General features: G+C 36.3%; 1 protein-coding gene across 1 annotated transcript in view; it reads right to left on the minus strand.

Moving 5' to 3' along the window:
• BBOX1 (gamma-butyrobetaine hydroxylase 1) overlaps window positions 1-20,154 on the minus strand; it is a 93,185-nt gene that overhangs the window by 11,386 nt on the left and 61,645 nt on the right. The window contains exon 5 of the mRNA XM_008003846.3: window positions 1,430-1,535. Within this exon, the coding sequence (XP_008002037.1) occupies window positions 1,430-1,535 (106 nt within the window). The remainder of the gene's footprint in view (window positions 1-1,429; window positions 1,536-20,154) is intronic.

The following is a 20,154-nucleotide window of genomic DNA, read 5'->3' on the forward strand; positions in this document are numbered from 1 at the left end:
TTCTCCTGGGGATTTGTGGCTTCACACTGAGCATTTCCCTCCTTGACAAGCAATCTGATAGATGGGATGTTGGATGGTTTCCCAAAATAGCCACTGTTATTCTGTTCCTTGTAGTCACACAGTTTGTAATGCATTTTTGCAGCTTCCTCCATAAGGGGTCTATTTCCTCACCTCCTGAATGTGGGCTAGATTTATTACTTCCTTAGACCAATATAACATTGCAGAGGTGACTATCCTAGGCCTTGAGAAGCTGTGCAGCTGTCTGAAAATTCTTCCAGTTGCCATATGCATTAAACTTGGGCTAGCCTACTGGTGGTCAATAGACCAAGTGGAGCAGAAACCAGCCATCTCAGTGAAAGTCAGTCGGTCCCAAGTCAACTTAGAAACCGATTGCAGGTATGTGACTGAAGACAGGAGCTGCCTAGCTGAATACAGCCCAAATTGAAAGGACAAGGGCTAAGTAAAGGGCTGTTTTCTTAAGCCATCAAGTTAGGGAGTGAGTTATTATTATTATTTTTTGTTACACTTTAAGTTCTGGGATACATGTGCAGAATGTGCAGGTTTGTTACATAGATATACAGGTGCCATGGTGGTTTCTGCACCTATCAAACTGTGATCTACATTAGGTATTTCTTTTAATGCTATCCCTCCCCTATCCCCCCAACTCCCCGACAGGCCCCAGTGTGTGATGTTCCCCTCCCTGTGTCCATGTGTTCTCATTGTTCACCTCCTACTTATGAGCGAGAACATGTGGTGTTTGGTTTTCTGTTTCTGTGTTGGTTTGCTGAGAATGATGGTTTCCAGCTTCATCCATGTCCCTGCAAAAGACTTGAACTCATCCTTTCTGATGGCTGCATAGTATTCTATGGCATTTATGTGCCACATTTTCTTTATCCAGTCTATCATTGATGGGCATTAGGGTTGCTTCCAAATCTTTGCTATTGTGAACAGTACTGCAATAAACATACATGTGTATGTGTCTTTATAGTAGAATGAGTTTTAATGCAGCAGGAGTTAATGGATATGAATGATGCCCATGTGACTTGGAGGGAAACCCTACATTTTGTTTACTGATTCCATTTTCTCTCTTAACTTTCTTGGAAATATATGTGCAGAAAGACTTCAAGATTTACTACTACCTTAAAATCTGTCTTGGCAAAGCAAAAAAAACGCTAATAGTAATTTCTAGGAAGAACAAAGAAATGTTGTTGTTGTTATTGTTGTTTTAAATGTATGAAATTCTCTCCTTTAGGAAGGTGAAGATATTTAGGATTTAGGTACCGAGATTTTGTGAGCTTGGATTGTGTTTGGAGAAAGAAAATTTATGTAAGACACTACCTGGTGAAATATGTAAACTTCTAGACTCAAAATACAAAAAGATATTGGTCATTGGCCTGCTTTGTGGAAAATATGTTGAAGCTCATCTTACCCCAGGTGGATGATGGAGGGCTGGATAATCAGTGTGAAAGCTTAGCTTCCCAGTTGTGTAAGCCACATTGTTTGCATCGATTTTGTCTTGCACTTGCCAAGTATGTCTGTAAAATGCAAGAAACACATGTTTAAACAGGTTGTCACTAAGCCAGAGGAAATGTGTTAGGATGAATTTGATATGTGGGGAGAAATGGAAACTTTTCATTTGTTGAAATAATTACCATAATGACTATGAGCGAGAAAAGGAATCTGACTTTTCTCTGTCTAAAGTTACTATTTCAGAATTAACATCTCCTCATTTTTCCTCTCCTCTCAACAAGAGAGTACTTTTATACATCAGTCTATTTTACAGTTTGCAAAGAAGTATATATGGAATTGTAGGTTATCGTTTTACTGGCTTAATGCATTTTAAAAAGTGATTTATTGAGGTGAAGTTCACGTGACAGAAAATGAATCACTTTAAAGCGAGCAATTCAGTGGCATTTAGTAAATTCACAATGTCGACAACCACCACCTCTACCTATCTAGTTTCAAAATGTTTCTATTACTCCAAATCAAAACCTCTTATTTTAGAAAGCAGTTTCTTTACATTCTACCCTTCCCCAAGACATTGGTAATCACTAATTTGCTTTCTGTCTCTGTAGATTTACCTATTTTAGATATTTACCATAAATGGAATTATATAGTAAGCTCATGCTTTTAATGTTATATCTAAGAATCCACTGCCCAATCCAAAGCCATGAAGATTTACCTCTATGTTTTCTTCTAAGAGTTTTATGACTTTAACTCCTCTTATATTTAGATAATTTGTTCACTTTGAATTAATTTTTGCATATGATATGAGTTGTGGGTCCAATTTAATTCTTTGCATGTGGGTATTCAGTTGCATCAGAACAATTTGTTAAAGAGATTGTTCTTTCTCTATTGAATGATATTGGCATGTTTGCTGAAAATCGATTGGCCGTAGATGTGTGGGTTTATTTCTGGACTCTCAAAATTCTATTCCATTGATCTATTTGTCTTTATGCCAATATCATGCTATTTAGATTACTGTAGATTCGTAGTTAAGTTTCAAAATCAGGAAGTGTGAGTCTTTTAATTTCAGTCTTCTTTTTCAATATTGTTTTGCCCACTTGGAGGCCCTCACAATTTCATATAAATTTGATACTGGCTTTTCCATTTCTAAAATAAGAAAATGATACTGAAATTTTGGTAGGGATTGCAGACTACCTTGGGGAGTATCGACATCTTAACAATTTTATGCCTTCCAATCCATGAATACAGGATGCTATTCCATTTCTTTAGGTTTTCTTTAATTTCTTTTAGCAATGTTTTATAGTATTCATTGTACTAGTCTTTCACCTATGCGATTAAATTTATTCCTATTTATTCTTCTGGATGATGTTGTAAATGGATCTGTTGATTTCCTTTTCAGATTGTTCATTGCTACTGTATATAAAGACAACTGATTTTTGTGTTTTGATTTTGTACCCTGAAACTTGCTAAATTCATTCGTTAGCTTTAGTAGCTTTTTTTGTGGGTGGATTTTATGGGATTTATTATATGTAAGATCATACCATCTGTGAATAGAGATAGATTTACTTTTTCCTTTCTCATTTGGATGCCTTTATTTCTACTGTCTAATCGCTCTGGCTGGAAATGTTGGTGCAATGTTGAATCTCAGTGGTGAAAGCTAGCATTTTCGTCTTGTTTCTGCTCTTAGGGAGAAACTTGTTTTTGTTTGTTTTTTTAACTTTTAGATTCAGGAGTACATGTGCAAGTTTGTTATATAGGTAAATTGCATGTCACAGGGGTTTTGTGTACAGAGTATTTTTGTCACTCAGGTAACATATATTGTAGCTGGTAGGTGGTTTTCTTGATCCTCATCCTCTTCCCCACCTCCACCCTCACAAAGGCCCAGGTGTCTAGTGTTCCCTTCTTTGTGCCCACGTGTACTTAGTGTTGAACTCTCACTTCTAAGTGAAAACATGCTGTATTGGGTTTTCTGTTCCTGTGTTAGTTTGCTTAGGATAATGGCCTCTGGCTCCATCCATGGTGCTCTAAAGACATAATCTTGTTCTTTTATGTAGCTGTATAGTATTCCATGGTGTATATGTACCATATTTTTTTTTTATTCAATATATCACTGATGGACATTTAGGTTGATTCTATGTCTTTGCTATTGAGAATAGAGTTGCAATGAACGTATGCATGCGTACGTGTTCTTTATAGTAGAACAATTTATATTCCTTTGGGTATACACTCAATAGTGGGATTTCTGGGTCAAATGGTAATGTTTTTAAGGTCTTTGAGAAATTGCCAAACTGCTTTCCACAATGGCTGAACTGATTTACTTTCCTGCCAGCAGTGAATAAGTGTTCCTTTTCTCCACAACCTCACCAGCATCTGTTATTTTTTTAACTTTTTATAATAGCCATTCTGACTGGTATGAGATGGTATTTCGTTGTGGTTTTGATTTGCATTTCTCTAATGATTAGTGGTGTTAAGCACTTTTTCATATGCTTGTTGGCTGTGTGTACATCTTCTTTTGAAAAGTGTCTGTTCATGTTTTTTGCCCACTTATTAATGGGGTTGTTGTTTTTTGCTTGTAAATTTGTTTGAGTTCCTTATAGATTCTGGATATTAGACCTTTGTCAGATGCATACTTTGCAAATACTTTATTCCATTCTATATGTTGTCTGTTCACTTTGTTGTTAGTTTCTTTGGCTGTGTAGAAGCTCTTTAGTTGAATTAGGTCCTATTTGTCAATTTTTGTTTTTGTTGCAGTTGTTATTGTTATATTCATCATGAAATCTTTGCCAGGTCCTATGTCTAGAATGGTATTTCCCAGGTTATCTTCCAGAGTTTTTATAGTTTTAGGTTTTACATTTAAGTCTTTAATTCATCTTGAGTTGAATTTTGTATGTGATTTAAGGAAGGGATCCCATTTTAATCTTCTGCTTATGGCTATCCAGTTATCTCAGCACCATTTATTGAATAAGGAGTCCTTTCCACATTTCTTGTTTTTGTCCACTTTGTTGAAAATCAGAGGGTTGTAGGTGTGTAGCATTATTTCTGGGATCTCTATTCTGTTCCATTTTTGTATTTATCTGAGAAACTCAATTTGCAAATTACACTTTTGAAACTTTTGCTCAGGTCAATAAATAAAACTTTAGGTACCTATGTATGCCCCATTGCAGTCACAGACACTTCTGCCTTCCTCAAAGTAACTATGACTGTGACTTCTATAGTTATCATTTCCTTGCTTTTCTTTACAATTTTATCACCCAAATGTTCATCCAAGGACACTATGTTTGAACTTGCTCATTAATAATAATTGTTATATGTTTTAAGTCTATTAATCTACAAGTTTTTCCTTCAAATTGTGCTCCTTACAATTGTTGAAGAACTTAGGGAATTTGACCTATAGAGTTTCCCACAGTCTGGACTTTATTGAGTATGTACTCATGGTGCAGTTTCTGGGAAACTGGCAGTGAAATGCAGAGTCTTCGACAGTCATTATTCTTTCTCTTTGGCAGAGCCACAGATGGCAGTATGTTCTTGTATTGCAAGACACATAACGCCTGGCTGTGTTTCTTTTTTGATGTTTGTACTGTTCATATTCAATGGCTATATTCGTTAATTCATCAAGGGTTTCAAACAATGAAATATCAAACTGATACTCTTTTTAAAAAGATTTATTACTCAAAATACTTTTAAAGGGAGCCACTTTTCCTCATCCACTATTTGATTACTCAGTACAACAGCTTACAGAGGGATGATGAGATAAATATTTGATTCTTTATCTTTCTTTACCATTTGTAATATAACAAATTTGTTTCCTATCATTCCAAACTGAATAGTTTAAAAAATATGATGTATGAAAATATATTAAACTAGATTGAGGTGATATTTGCACAAAATTGTGAATGTATTAAATGACACACAGCAGAATATACTAAATAAAGCTAATTACACTTTAAAATGGCTATTTAAAAAAATAACTTCAGCTTTTAGTTTCAGGGTGTACATGTGCATGTGCAGATGTGCAGACTTGTTAGATGGGTATATTGCATGATCCTGAGGTTTGGGGTAAGATTGATCCCATCACCCAGATACTGAGCATAGTACCCAATGGGTGATTTTTCAGCTCTTTCCATTTCCCTCCCTCCTGCCTCTAGTAGTTCCTAGTGTCTATTGTTGCCACCTTTATGTCCATGAGTACCCAATGTTTAGCTCCCACTTCTAAGTGAGAACATGTAGTATTTGGTTTTCTGTTCAGTTATTAATTTGCTTACAATATGGCCTCCAGCTGCATCCATGTTGCTGCAAAGGCTGTGATTTTTTCTTTTATATGGCTGTGTAGTATTCCATGGTGTCTATGTACCACAAAATGATTAATTTTATTGTCATGATAAATTTTACCCAAATTAAAAAATACCTTAGCTTAAAAGCTAAAGAAAAGATGAGTTAAAAAAAGAACTAAGGTTACTTGCAACTCTGTAGCAAGAAAATAAACCATTATTCAGACTTTGTAAGCTATTATCCTTGGAAGATCCAGACAATGTGTAATTGAAAGGAGGCCATGTTTAAAAATAAACCAAATATGGCTTGAAAAATGTCCACTATATATACATGCCATTTGATTGCTGTTATAATGTCTATTAATATATATTCATATACATCAAATTATCTTTGAATAAACATTGAACACTTTTTCTATTTCAGTCATTGATTTAGCATCAGAGATATAGCAGGGAACAAAAAGACAGAAAAGTAATTGTTAAATTTAATAGAGATAGGTTCTACAAAGAAAATGAGGCAAGGTAAAGAGATAAGGAATGGGACCAGAGAAGTATTTTTACAGAGATGATGCTGTGAGAAGTGTTCTATGAATAGGTGACATTTTCCCCACAGAAACCCAAGCAAAATAAGGGAAGGAGAAATGTGAATTTCTGGGAGATGTATTTTAGGCAGAGGAACCCAAAGTGAAGAGGTTTTGAGTTTGGAGTATGTCTAGCATGTTTGTGGAAGAACAAGGGCAGAACAAGGGCAGCATGGTTGAGACAGAGTCACCAGGGAATCAAGAGTGGGAAATGTACCAGATGCACAGAGAGAAGCCAGTTTCCAAAGGGCTTTGGAGTCTAGAATGAGGACTTGAGATTTTGGTTTACATGTGATGGGAAGCCATTGAAGTTTTCCATTATGTAAATTATACATTGGAATTGTCGTTTCAAAGAATTGCTCTAGCCTCTGAGTAAGGGGTAGATGGTACTGGGAAAAAGGTGGGAGGAGGGAGAGATGATGGCAACCAGTTCTCTCCTAAACATGGGAATCATGATGATTCTCTCCTAACCATGGCTACACGCATAGGAGAGAATGATTGCATTTGATCTTGAAAGGTAGAGTTACCAGGATTCTCTGACAAATTGGATGTAGGATATGAGAGAAATGGAGTCCAGAATGATGCCAAGGTTTTCAGCTTTAGAAACCAGGTGACGGAGGTCCTATTTATTGAGATTCACTATATAACAATTTATTATCTGGTTGAGGAGGAAGTTTGCTTCACCTAATTTAAAAAACTTTTAAATAAGTGCTTTAAAAAATCTCCATTCACATATAGACAAATGAGCACACAAAAGATGACCTTTGGTCTGGATGTTTTAGCTTCCCAGAAAGTCACTCTAGGCTGGTATTCTACTCTGCCTCTGGAATTCCCCCACACAATACATACTACAACCCCCATATAATACATACTACAACCAGGCAAACCTTCCTAGTGCTTCATGTTCATTTTGCCATTTCTCTGTCAGAAGCTCTTACTGATTCTTGAGTCCCAGAAGGATAGAATTCAGTGCTGCTGATCCAGAATTCAAGAACCCAATGCAATTTTCTAACCTTGCCAACTATTGCCATATTTGAGTCATCTGTTCTAATCATGTTGATTTTAGCACTACACACTTTCCTGCCTTTTTTTCTGGTTTCTTTTTCTGCCCTTTTTTTCTGTTGTTTTCCCCATCTCTGTAATCATTAATGAAAATCTAGCTCAAGTTCCAACTATTTCATAATCTCAATTCTAGAAAAAGTCTTGGTCTTTAGGTTCAAACTGCACTGGCTTCAAAGCCTTAGTTTCTAATTCACGACTATATAATCTTGGACAATCCATCTATTATTTCTGAGCCTCAATTTATGTATTTGGAAAATAGAACAATAATGTATTTCAAAAACTTGTAACAAATAAGAAAGTCTATGTCTGACACACAGGAGATGCCCCATAGGACTTTTCCTTCCTCTCATTCTCCTAATTACCCAGTATTTACTCCTACACTCAGAACTCTCATAAGCATGTTTTATTCATCTCATTTTTAAAATCTGAATATGTTAAGTGTTTTATGAAGATGGTTATAATTTTTAAAGAGTCTAAGCTCATTTAAATATACAAATACATAATTCTGCTTCCTCTTCTGGACTGTAAACTCTTTTAGTGTACAACAAATACTTTTGATCTCCTACCATTAACTAAACTAGTGCCAATTCCAAAGCAGGGAACCAATATATTTTGACTGAATGAGTGTAAGCAGGGAGGGGGTGACTTTTATGAGCTTTCATTTTCATACGGTATGTAGTAAAGGTTATTAGTAGGGTGGTAGTGGCAGGAGGAGAGTGGGAATATAATCTATAATCTCTTCTCACATGTGGGGATATTTTTCTTAATGGGAAAAAGAGTTCCTTACCTGTTCCCTGGGACTGAAGATAAAATTGACTATTTTGCTCTATGTTTCTCATTTAAAATTAGGGTAGAACACCTGATATATCTTTCACTAAGGGTCAAGCAGCCATCCATATGTGGCCATGAACTGGAAACAGGCTGAGTGAAAAAAGATGAGGAGTATTACAGTCTGCTGCAACTCATTTCAAACATGAGTCAGACAATCCATTATATTGCAGTGAGAGTCGCCAAGAAATACATGTTCTCTATGAAGTTCTTGTCACTCCATAGACCATACAAAATACAGATCCAGATGACTGTCAACACTGGCATTTGAAAAATAGTCAACATGTGAGAAGAGATTTAAGGAGGTCAAAAAAGTAATTTCATCAAGGTGCAGAATGCATATCTTCTGACTAAGAAAATGCTACTGTTGACATGATCAACAGGAAATGACCATTTGGATTCTTTTTCAAGAGTGGTGATGGTTTTGCATTGATTCACCTACATACTTTTTCCTGGTTCCTTCTACGATCAAGGGTAAACTGACAGAATTTTACTGCAGCCAAAACCTGGTTGAGATTCAACGTGTAAGCATTAGCCAGAGAACAGATCTTTTCTTTGACATTAATTGGACTCTACAGGGATGGGGGTCTGTGACTTGGCTTCACCAGAGCAGTTCTCTGACCCTCTGAGCTAACTGGTAGGGAATGATAAAACATTTATTAGCCCTAAAGTGTCTTAGGCGCAGTATGGGACGTGTAGCCTAAAAGTCTATGCTCACATCTTATGATAAATCCGATGAAAGGAGCTCACCAATTCCAATCATAAACATTCTCCTAATGGTCATAGCACAAGTCTGGAAAAATCCTAGAAATATCATCTGTTTTACCTTTCTACCTTGTCATAGAAATGAATCATGCCAAGAAGGCTGCTACTGATTGTTGAGGACACTAAGTTCTTACTTATGCATCCCAAATCCACATCTCCAAGAAAACACAGCAGAAATAAAATGCAAACATATTTGCACCATATAACCCTGAACTTGCCTGATCTTGGAGCTAAGCAGGAATGGACCTGGTTAGTACTTGGATGGGAGAAACAGGTGCAAATGTGATTCATTGGTCATGAAGGAACTTTTTAAAAAACCTAATGGTGAGGCCTTGGTAAGGTGAAGGTGTATTTACATGCACCTCTCATTCGAGACAGATTCTAATGCTATTCCAAGTAAGGCAACAACTCAAGCAGATTACTGAGAATGGCCATGACTGAAGTAGAGGTATGGGACCAGATTCTTCTAAAACTGAAGAGGCAAGCTCAACATAATATCTTAATCCAGTGGTATAGACTTGTTTACTGTTGTGCTGGGGTGAGTGACTGAAACTCTGCAAATTATCCTGCTTTTATCAAAGATGCTGTTTTAAACAAACCTAAGTATTTCCACTGAGCCATTTGTGTCATTCTCAACATTTCACTAAACTCTCCCTTACATTTTATTGTCTATTCAATATTTTTTGTCAAAAGCTCCTGTACTTTAAATAACTTTTAGAGACTATTTCATGAGATTGAGTTGAATGCTAATTTACTAAATTTGCCCAAACATAGATGACTAGTCATAGATAATCAAGATATTAATAACGTTTTAATAACCAACAAATTCGGTTCTTTCAGTGCTTGTGGAATACTTGAATATTGTTTTTGCTGGATTTGTTCTTTATATCTTGGTGATGTCTTATTTTTTTAAAATGCAGTGTCATGGGATTTGTTCCTTATACCTTTGGTGATAAGTTTTACACTTGTTTTTTGAGTCAGGGTCTTGCTCTGTCACCCAGGTTGGAGTATGCCATGGTGTGATCATAGCTCACTGAAACCTCAAACTCCTGGTCTCATGTAATCCTTCTGTCTCAGCCTCCTGGTTAGCAGACATGCACTACCATGCCTGGGCTAATATGCTTTTATTTTTATTTTTGTTGGGATAGTGTCTTGCTCTGGTGTCCTGCCTGGTCTTGAACTCATGGCCTCAAGCCATCCTCCTGCATCAGCATCCCAAAGCACTGGGATTACAGGTGTGAATCCCATCACCTAGCCAACACTCTTTTGATTAATGGTTCACACTTAGAAAATCATGCTGGATTAATTTGTAAACTTTTCCTTTTTAAAAGTAATTTTTATACGAAACGATGTTTTATGAGCGCAAACCTGGATTTATTTTTAAAAACAGTTATAACCTCTGATCCACTTGCTGCAAGCTCTCTTCATCAGATTATGTAAGAATGCCTTCTTTGGAACATTATTACTTATCCCATTGGATCCAAAATACAATGCCCATATATTGTTTATATTGTAAAATTTCAATATCAAATATGATCTCCTAGCTAAAAAGCAAAAAATACATTTTGTAGTTAATTAATCAAAGGAATACTATATTGCTTACTCTAGTTACAGCACTTCCACGTATGAATTCCTAGATGCAGTCCCTCACCAGAGCTCCATGTATTTATTTTTCCATTATCATTTATTAGACACCTACAATGGTCCAGAAACTGGGGATCCAGAAGTGAATGGAATAGACATGGTACTTGTACCGCATGGAATTTACAGTCTACGGGGAGGATGAATTAATATGATTTATCTTACAAAGCTAAAGTAAACCATGTTATGAGAGTAGGAAATAAACACTAAATGGAGACCTGACGATTAAGCAGGATTTACCTAGGCAAAGAGAAGAGTAAAGGTCATTGCAGGAAGGAGAAACAGCATGTGGGAAGGCCCAGTGGAGGGAAAGAACATCACCTACGAGAGGAACTCGAAGTTCAATGTGGGCCAGAGTGGGGAGGGTTGGCTCTATGGCTATCCTTAGCTTCTGTTCAAATTCTGCTTCCACTGTTGTCCTGTAAAGTCTCAAAAAAATCTCATTCCTTGAGAAACTGAGTTCAAACATATTCTTTTTTTTTTTTTTTTTTTTTTTTGAGATGGAGTCTCGCTCTGCCACCCAGGCTGGAGTGCAGTGGCCTGTTCTTGGCTCACTGCAAGCTCCGCCTCCCAGGTTCATGCCGTTCTCCTGCCTCAGTCTCCCGAGTAGCTGGGACTACAGGTGCCGGCCACCAAGCCCGGGTAATTTTTTTGTATTTTTAGTAGAAACGGAGTTTCATCATGTTAGCCAGGATGATCTCGATCTCCTAACCTCGTGATCAGCCCGCCTCGGCCTCCCAAAGTGCTGGGATGTGAGCCACCGTGCCCAGCCCTAACATATTCTTTGTCTTATAGCATTTAACCCAGTGCCAAAAATGTTTGTTGAGTAAAGACGTGGATTCTAGAATAATAAATTGTGTTATTTCCTGATTGACTATAAACTTTAATTTTGGTTTACACTGTATATTTTAAGTACATTGTAATAATGAATACTTTCGCCATTAACCATTTTTATTCCTTACTTCTAGGGAGAAGTGCTTACAGTTATTTGTAAACAATGCTTGGCAAAATTTCAAGAGTTGTGTTTTAAAAAGTAACTATCTTTTGAGTTCTTCTTTCATTATAGACATTAATTGACATTTAATCCATCCCTGAAAAAGAAAGAGTTTATGCCTTTTTAAAAATAATTTCAACTTTTATTTTAGATCTGGGGGTATAAGGGCAGGTTTGTTACATGAGTATAATACATGGGTACATGGATATTGCATGATTCATGTCATTTTTTAAAGTGAGAATTAGTATCCCCAAACACAAACTAGGGAAACAAAGATAACCTTTCTGATCTCTAAAATAGCTCTTACTCAATCCATTAAACTAATATGAAAATCTCCACAAGACCTAAAGATATAAAGTAAAGAGAGGGGTTTCTTAAATGATAGTGGTGACATAATTTAAAAGAATCTCTCTGAATTATCCCTATAGAACATCTAGAGTGAAAATTCAAGAATTCAATGACAACGTCTAAACAAAAATTAAGTGACAAGATATTCCCATGAACCAGGAAATAGGAGGGGATAGAGACAAACCTTTCAAAACCACAAGACCTATATGATATTGGAAACTGTGCAGGAGAAAGCAGAGAGAAGCAACTGGGTACATCATGGATCTAAAACATTCCCAAATCACTAACAGGTGTTTACTGGACAGTGCAGTGGGGCAATGTGAGAATGGCAGTTAAACTTGGCAGGGGATTTCTATATTCCAGTATAGCTGAGTACCTAAGGTCCATGGTAAGGGATCTGAATAGTCTGGAATTCATGAATTCTAGAAACTAACCAGATAAATCTCCCTTTCATGACCTTCCTTCTGAGAAGAGTGCATATTGAGTGGTACAGGAACAATATAGAGAAAGAAAAAAACAAGGTCCTCATAAGAGTAAAGGAGAGGAACTAGAAGGTCTTAGAAAGTTGTCAGCCAGTTTTGAAATATAGCTTAAAACCATAAATTAAATAAGGTTTCTGAATCATGTCTCCTTTTAACACTTAGGAAAATAAGTTTCACATAAAATTAGCAACAACAACAACAAAAATCAAGGTTTAAACTCAAAATTATTTTAAGAGAAAAACTCGGGATTAGTAGCAAAATAGCATACCTACAGACAGGCAGTACATGTCAGAAGGACAGGCCACCCCCAATAAAAAAGATAAAATATTTTTTTTTCTAACTTCTGTTTTTTTAAATAACCACATCTAATGAATCCAAAAGTCTTTATCAAAATGGTCCAATATGTAAAAGAATAACCAACATCAGAATTAGAAACTTGAAAATGGACTGATGTATTAGGAAAGGAAAAATCTTTAAAAAGTCCTTAAACAACGACTAAATTAGAAGGAATGCAAGATCAAAAAAGTGTAACAAGCCTTTAGGTAACTAGGAGATAAGTGGGAGAACAATTTAAAAGAAATCAATAGAAATGATTTGAGAGAAAGTAACAAAAGGACATGCAAAGAAGCCTTAAGATATGCATAAGAGTCCTCAAAAGAAGAAGCCCAAAGCAAAGGAACAGAACGGATACTAAAAAATGTGATTCAAGAAACATTTTCTGAAAAAAAGTAATTAAAGCTGCCCTAAACCAAATCATATCCTCCCAGAAAAAGCTGTCCCAGAACAATCAATATCAAGACATAGTCTATAAAATTACTGGACATTTAAACAACAACAACAAAAATTCAAAATCCAGGTAAAAACGTCAAATTACTATTTTTTTGTTGTTGAGACGGAGTCTCACACTGTTGCCCAGGCTGGACTGCAGTGGCATGATCACTGCAACCTCTGCCTCCCGGGTTCAAGCAGTTCTCCTGCCTCAACCTCCCAAGTAGCTGAGATTACAGGCACCCACCACCACGCCCAGCTATTTTTTCGTATTTTTAGTAGAGACAGGGTTTCACTATGTTGGCCAGGCTGGTCTCAAGTTCCTGACCTAGTGATCCGCCTGCCTTAGCCTCCCAAAGTGCTGGGATTACAGGTGTGAGCCACGGTGCCCGGCCATTAAATTACTTTTAAGGAAAAGAAAATCATATTACCAATAAAACCATAAGTGACATATTAAAGATGCTGTGAGCCAAGAATTTATATTTAGCCAAGCCAATTTTCAAGTATAAAGGCCTTAAAACTGCTGTCAATATGCACAAATTTAGAGAATACTGTCCCTGTGAGGCCTTCCTTAGGAATTTAGGAGAGAATGGACTTCAGAAAACCAAAATGAATAGATACGTTGACATAAGTTTGGTGCTGAGCAGTAAATTTATGTTTACGTGAATTAAATTGTAAGGGAGGGAAAAGAGATACTGAAAAACTAAAAAGTAGAAAAACCAAACTGCAGTGGTAAAGATGCATGTTGATAATACTCTAAACCAGGAAAGAAAGGAAGTGAACACCATAAAACTTAGGAAAATCGTTACATTTGGGAAAAAGGCAAGGTTTATGCTTGGTTGGGATGTGTCAATGGGTGTTGGGGTGGCTGGCAATGTTCCATTTTTTGACCTGGCTGATGTTTAAGGGTGTTTGCCTTATGATAGTTCATTAAGCTATACATTTATTTTATGTGATTTTCTATATCTGTGTTATATTTTACCACGAGAAACCTATTTTACCAAACACAAACTTTACTTTTCTCCTCAAATGTAACAGCATTCCTAAATTTTATGGTGTTCACTTCCTTTCTTTCCTGGTTTAGAGTATTATCAACCACATGCATCCTTAGCACTGTAGTTTGCTTTTTCTATTTTTTAGCTGTTCAATATCTTTTTTTTCCTCCCCTACAATTTAATTCACGTAAACATAAATTTACTGCTCAGCACCAAACTTATGTCAATGTATCTATTCATTTTGGTTGTCTGAAGTCCATTCTTAGTAACAGAATAGCACAGTGGTTACAAGGGATGGGAGTAGGAGAAAAGGGGAGATATTTGTCAAAAGGGTAGAAATCTTTGGTTATTATATGAATAAGTACTGGAGACCTAAAGAATAGCATGGTGACAATAGTTGATAATAATGTATCGTATACTTGAAATTTCCTAACAAAGTAGATGTCAGGTCTTTTTGCCACAAAATATAAAGATAATGATGTGAAAGAATGGATATGTTAATCAGTTTGATCGTGGCAATCAAAATGTCATGTGTACACTGTAAATATATACAACTTTTGTCTCTCATACCTCAATAAAGCTGCAAAAATAATTTAAAAATAAAATAAAATTGAAAAAAGAAATCTTTGTTGTACATTTATTTTTAAAGGTTAATAATACTGCCATTAATAAAAATGAAGTCAGGTAGTGATAGAAGGATGACAACCACCTGTAAAAACATAAAGAAAAAGTTATAGCAATTTGCTCCAAAGGAAGCCCCAAAGGCTTCATTATAAAAAAACAAATAATGTAGTGCGTTGCAAAAGTGAAATAATTAATGAGAATTTCACATTAAATACATTTAGTAGGGTTCTTTTTGAGTTGGAGGCAGTCAAATTTTACTTAATACATTTTATTAGAACAAGAATTGGGTTTTAGTTTTGATTTTTTAATGGGAAAGATTGAATAAAATGTTTTTTGATTCTGTATCAATTGCCATTTTCCCTTTATGTAAATGGTTGGTGCTAATTTTAACTTAGGAGAAAGCAGTGAATATTCTGGTGCTGTCATTCTAACTTAATTTGATAAATTTCTATGTAATGCTGTCTGATTATCTCCTTGCATCTGAGCAATCAACAGTTATTATGGCAGTGGAAATTAGGAGGCAAATGTTAGATAACAATGAACCACCACAGTAGCATGGTATAAAGTAGACTGCAGGCTATTGAGTCAGGTAAACCTGGGTTTGTAGCCTGATTCTTCCACCTCATTTTTTTGGGGATGATGGGTTAATGATTCTTCTCAGAATTGTGAAGATTCAAAAGAATCTATTCTGTTACTAAGAATGGACTTCAGACAACCAAAGTGAATAGCTACATTGACATAAGTTTGGTGCTGAGCAGTAAACCGCTGAGCTCAATACTTAGTACATAAAAGGGGCTTAATAAAAACATATTTCTATCATCCCAATAACAGTCACCTGTCCTGGCTGCACAGAGTACAAGCAGGGAAGGAAGGTTGTATGTGTGTGTGTTAGGTGTGGGGTGGGGTATCAGAGGACCCGTTGAAAAGCAATTGCCTTAATTGGTTATCTCATACATTTCCTCAAGTGATTTCTAAAAGAGCATGAGACACAGAAATTATTTTTCCTTTCATTCACGAGATGACTTCATACTCAAGGGGTTTTGTTGGCAGCAGTATTAATTACTATGAAACTTAATATTACAAAGGGAACCCTGGAGACTGGCTCTTGGCTGATAACATAAGCTGAGGTTCACAGTGGCTCAAAGAACATAGCTTTTTACTCTGCTTAAGAAACCCTAATACTTACTAGAATACACATTTTAAAGAGTTTTTTTTGTCCCTCTACCAAAGCATTATAATTAGCACATTAAGTTATTAAGGAGTCTCAGTGTAAATGTTTTTGTTTTTTTTTTTTTTTTTTTTTTTGAGACGGAGTCTCGCTCCATCGCCAGGCTGGAGTGCAGTGGCCGGATCTCAGCTCACTGCAAGCTCCGCCTCCCGGGTTTACGCCATTCTCCTGCCTCAGCCTCCTGAGTAGCTGGGACTACAGATGCCCGCCACCTCGCCCGGCTAGTTTTTTTGTGTGTTTTTTTAGTAGAGACGGGGTTTCACCTTGTTAGCCAGGATGGTCTTGATCTCCTGACCTCGTGATCCGCCTGTCTCGGCCTCCCAAAGTGCTGGGATTACAGGCTTGAACCACCGCGCCCGGCCCCAGTGTAAATTTTTAAAAAGTAGAATGGGATTACTATTAAATTTAGAACTCAGGCAATTTTTTTTTGTCTTCTTCTCAAGTTTGAATTATTTCTAGGTTGATTTTTCATAACCCAGAAGCCATTTTATTCAAGAAGGACTGTGTGGTTTTCTCAAGCAATTTCCTAATTAGAAACATCAACAAATGGGTAAACTTGTTTTTTCCTTCTCCAATCTCCACACTTCACAAATGTTTTCTGGTAATAAGTATTTAAAACAAGTAGCTGTTTCAAAGTCAGATTTGGAGGCAGTACTTATGGTAGGAGCAATTTCTTAGGGGCGAGATGCCAAGAAATAGTAATATTTTTCACTTGTACATCTTCGAATACAATCTAATGTGTGAAATGCTGCTGGGTTGGCTTAGAAGACATCTTTCAGAAATGCGAGCAGAAGTCTAGTGGATGCTGGAAAGCTATACATTATAGTTGTACTTCCCAGAGGCCATTTCAATATTGCAAATCCTTAACTAGTCTAGCTGATGAATTAGATAAACAGCTCACTAGACACATTTCTATTTGACCTTATTTTATTTATCCAATGAAGTTTGCATGCAAGGAACTCATGAAGATATAACACTGGGCAGTAGTAGTAGCATTCTACATGTTTCCAACAAACTTTCACCCAGGGACCTCAAAGGACATAGCAAGTATTAAAACACCCCTGCAGAAAGAGTGAGGCAAGTCCTCAGTAGAGGAGAATCAGAGAGATCTGGGAAATTACATGAAAAGCTCAGACTGACTTCTCACTTACAAATAGCCCATGGTGAAGCCATGATTAGACTGCTTCCCTGTTGATCCTATGAGCAACTCTAGAGGAAGTAATCCAGTACACATGTTCTGGGGCACTGGGTCCCCAATTCTTCCCAAACTTTTTGGGCATAAAGTTTCCAAAGTATTACTTATATTTTCTAGTATAAACTTGTGGCCTTATAAGTTTTATTCAGCAGTTATATAGCTTCCATGCAATGCTATACAAGATAAAATTTGACTACCACCAAGATCCACATTTATTTTATCTCCTTTTCCTATTGCCTCTTGCCTTCTTTATTTCATTCCTTGAAGTTCATATCTCAGATTTTTGTTTCCAGTTTTATCCCATTATTCTTACCAGTGTAACCCTTATTACATGTATTAATGCAATTTGCTGGTGCCAGCAAATAAAACATTCTTAGAAAAAAAACAAATCTGAACTTCTGGGCTTAGTTCTAAAAAGAAGGATGTCTTGCTAGCTAAGGTTAGAATTGTTATTCTCTTCTGCTTGACTTTTTGAGGAAGAAGAGTCACTCTGAGCTGCCCAGGAGGTTAATTTTAAAATTATGGACTGACAAATTTTGACAATGTTGTCAAAGAGTTTTTGTTGTCTTGTTCAGATGGATGTCTACAATATCTTACTTAGCACATATTTCCTTTCATTAAAATTTCCTGAGAGATAATTGTGTGTCAGGTGCTGAGTTAACTGTAAAGATACAACCCTGATTTTGCCACCATTTATGCCTATAAGGAGCTCAACATGACAGTGGCAATGGCAATGATATATGCCTTCTTAGTTTTCAAAGGTTATTTTTGACTGGCAGAGTTACAAGCAGGATAGTTAATTAATAATATAAAATATAGTCGACAAATATTTTTAAAAATGACACTGTACTCTTCCCGCCAAGTCTTTCTTTCTCTCTCTCTGTCATGTACACACACATACTCACAGATGAGCTTATGGAAATAATAATTCCCTGGCCTCTCCAGTTTATTGAGTTGTCCAACTCATTAAAAAAGGAATTTTCAGCGTTTGAGTTTTGCCATTTTAGAGAAGATTGTCTGCACTTCTCAATATTATCTTACCAGAATTATAGCATGAAAAGACCATGCATTGGTACAGTCCAGCCAAAACAAAACAAAACAAAACAAAACAAAACAAAAACACAGTAGTGACATCTTACATGAGTGCTGTTCATTTTCTTTTATTAATATAGTGCATGTATTACTACTAAAAATAGAATCTGCAACAAAAAATAGAAATGGCCTTACTTTGTGTTATGAATTTGTGGGAGGAAATTTCCACTTCTCTTTCCTGGTGGGCCATCAAGAGTGCAAAACTGGTTCATTTGAGTGAGGAGCATATGATTATTTTGCTTTATTATAATGCCAGGGCTTGGGGATGAGGTACTGATAGTGGTTTCACAGAACAGAGGCTGGGAGAGAATTTCTACTGGAGCGATGCAGAGGATGCCAGGTCAATGGGAGGATGTAGCAGGTGTGGTGATTGGAAGGGAAGAGGAAAAATATTAGTAAGTCAACAGAGAAGGGCAGGAAAGGCCAAAAAGCAGCCAAAAAGACATGAAGACTTGGCACAGGTTGTCTGTAGGCAGAATAAAGGTCCAGGAGATATAAAAGCAAGAGAGATACATGCAGCAAACAAAAGGTTAAGCAGGAAGAGAAAGAAGCAGTCCTGAACAAACAAGTGGGAAAGGGACTGATTGAGGGGATGGCCAGGAATGGGGAAGAATGGCATGTCATAGAAATGGCATGTGTCCGAGTTGAATTAGCTTAAGGATGGGGAGGAAGGGCTGCACAGCATTGCATAATCTTAATTAAATTTATATTATCTTGCCACACCTTTTTACACAACGGTATCCTGTGTAAATTTTGAGAAGTGGATTCATTTTGTCTGAAGATCATATTGGTAGATGAATATTTCCCCATCTTGACCATGATTTGCATCATCCTGGGGATCACCTTCCTGTTATCCACCCTCTTTGAACTACTGTTGGCATATATTGACTGTCATGTTCCCTCAGTTGGAATGCCAAAAGTCCGGGGTTACTTTTCAGTCTGTTCCTTGGTTTTATGGAATTTCTTATTGGCTTAGATTACTTGAAGGAAGCCAATTCAAATATTTACATTTACCCATATACAGCAATTACAAAAGATATTTTTTCATAAAGTAGAAATCCAAATCTAAACCCAACAAAATGCCTAGTACAGTGCCATGCACGTACCAGTATTCAAGAAAGATACTCTGTTTGATGGATAGAAATTGTACTTTCTTTGGGATTTACTTTGTAGGATACATTCTGGAAAAACATCATAACTTGGTATAATCCTTGAAAATGACAGTGTATGGTAGAATGTAGATTACAATAACTATTTCCCAATGAATTAAGTCATGTCATAAAATTCATTTCTTCAATAATATCACCTTTCCCAAAAGGGCTCCAGAAAATTATTTTCATTGATTTTCTTTTTTTGGGTGGGGGAGAAAGGACATGAGATGAGGCATTTTGGCACTGGTCTGTAAAAGCATTGTCCTAAATCAAAGATTTAAATTCTCAAAAGATTGTCTTTTTACATACTGCTCCATGTTTACATGTATTTGACAAAATTGACAATGAGAGTTTCTTTACCTACTCTTATTCTTTTGTACCAGGAAAGTATTCATCATTATCAAGTCAGTAAAGTTACTGAGCATTTCACATGGTTGCATAAAAAATATTGTCTAGATGATGTGCTGACAAAATAATGACAAGCATCTGAGAAAATACAGATGTGGAAAATGACATGTACTTTTGTCCTGAAAGTTATTGCCATTTTGATTTAGTCGAACGTAAGTTTATAATGGTGAAATATTCTAATAATTATTGCATTCATCTGCTGGTTTATAGTCCTTTACAAAGATTTAGGCATGATTTATTCTTATTCCTTGCCTGCT

The sequence above is a fragment of the Chlorocebus sabaeus genome, chromosome 1 (genome assembly GCF_047675955.1).
Source record: "Chlorocebus sabaeus isolate Y175 chromosome 1, mChlSab1.0.hap1, whole genome shotgun sequence".
Taxonomy (NCBI): Eukaryota; Metazoa; Chordata; class Mammalia; order Primates; family Cercopithecidae; genus Chlorocebus; species Chlorocebus sabaeus.